Below are 7,527 nucleotides of genomic sequence, written 5' to 3' on the forward strand. Positions count from 1 at the left end.
GACCGATGTTTGGATTAATATTTAATATTTTCAGGAACCTATTATCCTGAAGTCTTGTGTGTAAGTGGTGCGTGATGTGCAGAATAAAATCTACAAACAAAGCCTCATGTAATGAATCAGTCAAGAACACATCTGACATAACGTGCCAGTGCAGTCGTATATCAATATTATAGTGGCTTTGTTTTCCTGCCGTGGCGGCCATCTTAATATATATAGTATACATTTCCTCCTGAATCAAATAGAAACATGCAGCTGTTAGCCCGGGCAAATGGAACATGGCATTTTTTCCTTCCATTTCAGTCTTAGTGAATTTGGGCCTCAGGCAAGCCTTGCACAGTGCAGTGTGGAGTGTCATTGTCTGACAACTTTAATCTAGGATTGGCTGCTTCAACTTTTTGACATGGATGGCCAAGGGCTGAAATCCTGCCCCCGTCCATCGCCATGGGCCAAGTATGTTACCGGCCAGTGCTGCATTGAAAAAACTGAAAATATCAGAGCTACATGGCACTGGATAAAACTTGTAAGATACACCTTGACAAATTTATCCTTATACACTTTTATTTTATAATGTGCCTACAGCATAACACTGTCCAGTGTTTCCATTACGTTGTTGGAACTACAGCACGATTTAATCAAATTCAAATAATACAAAACATAATGATGAGCAAAGAAAACATAAAATGAACAAAACACTTCATTAAAATTTTAAAGCAGACAATAATTATATAAAAAATAATTGGACATAATGAAGAATTAATTAGACATTACAAATTAAATATGATGCCAGTTTCTTTTTAAAAAATTTCAAAAGATAGGAATCTCATTATAATGTGAACTCAGCCATTCCAAGCCTGCACCATGATATCTGATATCTATATAACATATACATTTTCTACTGAAAGGGTTTGCAATTTATTTCACCTGAAGGTAACACAATTAAACAATGGGACGTGTAAAGCAGCGATATTAGGCATGAAAGCAGCACATGGATGAGTGCTATATAAATAGTAAATGGACTGCATTTGTGAAGCGCTTTTCTCATCTTAACGACCACCTACAGCGCTTCACGCTGCAAGTCACAATCACCCGTTCACACACATTCATTCAGCGCTTTCCCCGTGAGCCGGTGGAGGTTGTTGTACGTGCAGACGCAAAAGATTGATGACACAAAGTGGACGTCAGCAGTGGAAGAGAGAGCAAGTGAGCACAGAGGGGGGGTGTCTCAGACTCAAATCCAACAAAGTTCGTTTAAAAGTTCGTTGTTAAGAATTCAACTGTTTTCGACAGTCCCTGCAAACAGCTGCAGTACTCCTGCAGGTGATGATGATGTAACTGGCAAAAGAAATAAAAAAAATCTATCTCAATCAATTCTCTAAGATGACTTTCAAAGTTGAATTCAAAGCAGAATTTTCTCACTATCATTGAACTATAAGTCTCCAGCCAGTTAATTTATTCTATAAACAAATAAAAGTGTGCGGCAGCTGTTGTGGATTTTGACTGTGTAGCCGGAGAGTATCAGGCCAATAAAGCAGTGATTTATTCATTTTCCTGACCACACAGCGGAGAGTTTGCAGGTCTAGATTGATGCAGATTGATGGTAGTACTCCCAGTTTCCAGGCAGTATAGCTCATATTGCTTGGGAGATTAGAAAGATGTGCACTTCAAAGCTTTGCTGAATACTAACACAGCTGAGAGACTGAGCTAGATATGTTTTCCGTGGTGGGTTTTGCTCTGACTGTTCGGTATTGATATCTATGTTTGATATACTACTTTACTCAACTGTTTGCGACTGTCGGTGTCTTCATCTGTCCAGTGGATAAATGGATGGCGATAGTGCCTTTTGTATTTATGTGTTAATGCACAACCTCACATGTGATGGAAAGAGGCAAATTAAGTGATACATTTAAACATTAGGAGGAAATGTATTAAGTGCTGCTCAGACTAGCAATTATATATTACTCCCACCATCTCTGATGTGCCATTATCATAATATCTATTTCAATTATGAGAGTTTGTCTTCGACCGGAGGACTGTCAGCAGTAACTAAAAGCTTCAATGTGGGACTTCAGTCGGAAGGAAGTGTATCGTTAGTCCTGTCATCCTGCCCCCGAGTCTGTAACCTTGATGCTCCCACACTTTTCACACTGTCTGTCTCTCCGAGCAGCATCTTTACAGCCTTCACAGACGCTGGCACAAAGCGCAAAGTGAATACAGCCAATCTGCATTTAAAAACATCGACACAGAGCTTCACCTTGTATTTTCACACAAAAGGGAGGGAAGACGATGTGTCTAAAAGTTTTTTTTTCTGATGCTGACTGACTATTTATTCTGGTCATGATCCATATGTCAGGGTCACTTCCAAACAGCTGCTTTTGTCACAGATGTATAACTGGTTATTTCTTTATCAAGTTTAGGATTTCAGACGCTGTCCAAACTTCCACTGAGAAAAACTTTATTAATGCGGTGAGGAAACTTTATTATCTATTCTCTTTCTATCCCCACACCTTGATGTGATGTAGCAACACGGTGCAACATATTTTTAGTCGAATAGACAGAGCGCATGGAAAGTAAATATAAATTCAAACATTCATCCATCCATCCATTTTTTATCCGTTTGTCCGAGGTCGGGTCGCGGTGGCAGCAGGTCACTCGAAAGTAATCCAGACGTCCCTCTCCCCAGCGACGTTTTCCAGCTCCTCATGGATCCTGAGGTGTTCCCATGCTAATACCAGTAGCACCCATATTGCTAACTGTACTATGTATTTCAAAGGAGAAATCACTGGGACTAGGACTTCAGAAGTATTGCTTGGTCAAGATCAATCATCAACCATCTGCATTATGAAATTAAAGTTATGTTGAGAAATGCCACAACCACATTGTAACTTTGGTTGAAGTAGCATACAGTCGTACCGCTGTATCTGCAACGTTCATCTCTTCAACTAAGAAACCTCGTAACGAAAATGTAACTTTGACAAAATGAAGGAAGATGATACAAAAAACCGAACCCAAGCTCAGAACTGGGGCCGTACATCTCTGTGCAGGTTCCCACAGGTCGTTATCAATAGGCAACAGTTTGTACAAAGGTTGTTCAGTAATAAAAGTTTTCTCACGAGCTTCGGCCCTGATCCTCTTCGTCTTACTGCCCCTTGATGCCCCCCCCCCCCCCCCCCCCATGATGTCAGAAGTGCTTTCCTGTAGCACCTCTGACAGTGTCCTAGGAGGCCACGGCACACTGTTGTTGCTGGCCATTAATTAGTGTAAAGCTGCCCCCCCCCCCCCCCCCCCAGCCTCTCCATACCATCGTCCAGCATGTCAGAGTTGTTTTTTCAGCACAACGGGAACAATTAAGCAGCTGACAAGGCAGCCGCCATTTGAAGTCTGTCCCCGCTACGTTCACTGGCTTAAACACGACTTAGCAGACACCTTGCAGCGCCCTGTTGCTGCCTTGTAACCTTCAGCATGTGCCTTGAAATGCATTTTGTAATATGTTAGCGTATTATCATAACCAGATGCCCACCCTACCGCCCACCTCTGCACATCTTTGAAAAATGAGGTTCAGTCTTGAATATTAAAGACGCCGAGGTTCATTTATTTAGGGCTGCATTTGGGCCACCGAGGGATGCTGATTTGAATCTCTTTGTTAAGCTGTCTATCCTTATCTGTCAGCATCAGAGGATGCAATTTCTCTCTTCCCACCTCATCCTCCTTGTCTCCTAAATGGCAGGGATATTTAGAGGTGCTTGACAACTGAGGCATGCAAATTAGCAGTTGATGTTTCCTGTGTTCTCTCTGTTTCTTTCGCTTCTTACCCCACATCTCCACCCCTGAGTTGGTCCTTTTAGCCTCTCTGAGAAAATGTATTGGTGATGCTATTTTCATGACGACGTAGGAGGAAGGTATAAGGGTAATTACAAAGACTTTATCCATACGTGTTTTTTGTTTTTTTCCCTCTCTACACCAATTGAAAGCAGCAGCCTCTCTGTACGATCTGGTGCATTCTGGAGGAGTAATACTAGCAGTCCACACTTCCTTGTGTAGCCCTGCATCTCGCTCTGAAGGGGTAACATAGGCAAATTTGTTTTCAGTGTATTATAAGCAGCACTCATTTAAAATGAGACACAATTCCGATGATTATAAAAGTCATTTACAGCCCCATTAGTAAGTTGTAGCGTCATATTGAACCACCTGTTCATAATATCTGTCATATTTATTATGTGTGATGATGGTGCAATGTGATGCTTATCCAAATCAAATTGATCAAAAGCAGTGTTGGGCAGCAGAGACTGAATTGGCCGGCTGTTCTATCTACTGAGAGCATCAAAGACCAGAGCTGGGTACACAATATCCGCCTCAGATTACACAATATCTGGCTGAAAATTCGCCTGATCTGGAGCGCGTGGGGTGTCAGAAATGAAAACGGCCCCGTCAGGCTCGACAATTCTTTATTTCATCATGTATAGTGTGTCATATTTCATATCTGGATTTATTCCTGACGTGCCTGCTGACATAGCTAATCCCAGTAGTCCACCTCTGGCTCTGTCTGTCCGTGGACGTCATTGCGGTTTCATTTAAAAAAAAGCACAAGCCAACATTGGTGGGTTTGATTGGTTCAGTCTGACATCAACTCCTCATCATCGTCAGACCATCTGGAAAGACACAAATATCGTGGAGTGTGAACCTGGAATTAGGGACAGTGTTTAAAGAGTTAAAGCTTGTATAATTGCTTTTTTCAAAGGGGCTTCTGATTGGCCGCTGTGCCGGTCTGGTGCATCTTTTGAGGCGGCTCGCTGCTGAGTTTGATTTTGATAAGAAGTAGAGAAGCTGTTGGGCAGAACAGTCACATTAGTACATACCTGCAGTGCATGCTCCTGCTTCACTTTGTGTGTGTGTGTGTGTGTGTGTGTGTGTGTGTGTGTTTGTGTGTTCAGTTCTGGAGCTGTGTCGTGTGTTTCACAGTATTGTTCCTCCGATAGTGACACAAGTAGCGTAAACATTTCAAATATAGCTAGTTGATTTCCTACAGTAAATTGCTGATTTGATTTTGTGTCTGTTTGTGTTTGTCCACGTAGCCTAGAGCGTGTGTGTGTGTGTGTGTGTGTGTGTGTGTGTGTGTGTGTGTGTGTGTGTGTGTGTGTGTGTGTGTATCTCACAATAAAAATCTTGCGCTGGGGACCCGAAATAACTATCAGCCACGACTGGCGAGCTGCCAAGCGTTGCCTTTGTAGCAATAATTTAAAATAAACCAAAGCCACTCAAGCTTTACCATCAGCCCCAACTATGGATGCAACCCCAAAGCAAAGTCTGCAATGTTATTACTGTAGTTTTTCAAATCAAAGTAGCACAAAGCTAGAAAGAATCCATTTTTCATTCTTCAGGCAGAGATATTGTTTGTGAAACAAGGAAGTGCAGCAATCTAAGTGGCGGCTCATGACAGATGACGGCTGTGACCAATTTTTCCTCAGCCCACAGGCTTGTTGAGCAGTTTCCCCGGTCACTCAGTTCTCTTTATTCCCACGGACACACATTAAGGGGGTTCTGGTCCACCGCCTGCTTTACTGTTGCCACCCATTAAATGTTATGTTACACCGAAACACTTTCTCCAGGAAGGAGATTTAGACATTATCTGTTCTTCATATTGTGAAAGACAAAATGAATAAAAACACATTATGACTGTATTTTTCCCTCTTTTATTTGAACCTCAAGTTTTAGTAAATTTCTGAGAGGGAAAAGTTGTCATGTAATTTGTAAGAAATAAGAACCCAGAGAACTATTTTTTGATGTTGCCCCTCTCTGAGTGTTTTTTCCTGCGCAGTGCTTATACTTATTTAACAAAACTGTGTAATTATACTGAGGTTTTTCTTTTTTTTTATGCGAATGAATGTGTCAGAGAAATTATCGGTTTTCTTGAATCTTGAAAGTTTTCTTTTTGTATGTCTCTGATTTTAAATACATTACTTTCCGTCATGGCGGCAGCTCTTCACTGGCTGCTCACCGTGTTTTCCCATCAGTCCCGCGTGTTGTTTCTATCATGCATTACCTTTTTATCAACCATATTTATTCCAGTTGATGCATATGCACCGTGCACCAGTGGTAATTTATGCGCCCTTGTCTTTGTCCTGTCCAGTGGTGAGTCAGAACCTGGTGACAGACAATGTGTCCGTGGTGGAGGGAGAGATGGCGATCATCAGCTGTCGGGTGAAGAACAACGACGACTCCGTTATCCAGCTGCTTAACCCCAACAGGCAGACAATCTACTTCAGAGACATGAGGCGTGAGTATTATACAACGTTACTGTCGTGTGCACTGTCATCGTTTAATTAAGTTGCCCTCTCGTGGACTTGAGTGTGTTTTGTTAAGTACGTAAATTTACTTTGTTTTGACTGGAGGAAAACAGCGCTGACATGAGGAGGGGAAAAAACATAAGAAAAAGACCTCAACCACTGACAGCCATTTATATACATGTTTTATTCAAAGCTGTCACTAAAGCAGCCAATTTCCATCTCAATTGTAACTTTCACCTTCTTTGCATTGCAGCAGTGTAACTTGTCCAAGAGAGCCCACTGTGGAACAAAATGACACACCAACATGAACTCAACAACAGACTGATGGGGCTGTTTGGATTTGTTTCCCATAACTAGTTTTCGATTTTGGACTCGGTTTGTTTGTTTATTTTAGCTGCCATTTTCTGAACACAGGGTCGGGGGTTTGTTCCATTACCAATTTCAGGATATTAGTGATATATAGAAAATAACCATTGTATAGGCTTATTCGTCCATCTAGTGAGAATCCAGGTAAAGCAACCAGCATGGAGCGATGTTTGAATGTTCCCGAGTCATAATAACAGGTGGTTTTCCTGTTTCTCCCATACATATGAATACAACACACATGAATTCAACAACAAAACATCTTCAATTTCACAATAAAAGTCCAGTGGATTGTCTCATTTTGACCTGACATCATGATACTAGGGGTGGCTTTACGCAGACATAAATATATAATACATAATTATATAATATAAAACACTACTATAGTACAAGACCTAGACTTATAAAGAGACATAAAGTCTGCCTTTCACTTTTATGACTACACATTCCCGATTACCTCACTGCAGTTGTTATGTAGTACAGTTGCACCTGTTTATAGGGAAAACAAAACCTTGTGTTTTGTAGGTCATGCATTGTATGACTCAGTGAATAGAAAGTATTGTGTTACTGTCTAGAGAAAGTAGGCTATAGCTGGTAGCTGACACTGTCTGCTGAGAGAGAGAGAGAGAGAGAGAGAGAGAGAGAGAGAGAGGGGGATCTTTCAGCACTGCCATGTCTTAATGTGATTGATATCAAATGTGTTTAATTATAGTCCGAAGCAGTTTGATGTGATCAGATGACACGGAAATCAATCTTAGTGATTTATTTATCTCAGTTTCACTGGTTCATTTTTCGGAGCAGCAGTAAAATTAGACAGACATTTAACATATCATTTACATTTGGTAAAATTTAACCAAACCAGAATTGGGGGTGTGTGTGTGTG

The 7,527-nt window shown here is 41.2% G+C and overlaps 1 protein-coding gene across 5 annotated transcripts in view; it reads left to right on the plus strand.

Annotated features, from left to right (window-relative positions):
* LOC111656073 (cell adhesion molecule 1-like) overlaps positions 1 to 7,527 on the plus strand; it is a 338,529-nt gene that overhangs the window by 251,232 nt on the left and 79,770 nt on the right. For all 5 annotated transcript variants that reach the window (XM_023407644.2, XM_023407646.2, XM_087174367.1 and 2 more), the window contains one exon: positions 6,125 to 6,271. In XM_023407644.2, the coding sequence (XP_023263412.1) occupies positions 6,125 to 6,271 (147 nt within the window). The remainder of the gene's footprint in view (positions 1 to 6,124; positions 6,272 to 7,527) is intronic.

Source organism: Seriola lalandi, unplaced genomic scaffold (genome assembly GCF_002814215.2).
Source record: "Seriola lalandi dorsalis isolate HSWRI2012SDOR001 ecotype SW California unplaced genomic scaffold, Sedor1 jcf7180002054343, whole genome shotgun sequence".
Lineage (NCBI taxonomy): Eukaryota > Metazoa > Chordata > Actinopteri > Carangiformes > Carangidae > Seriola > Seriola lalandi.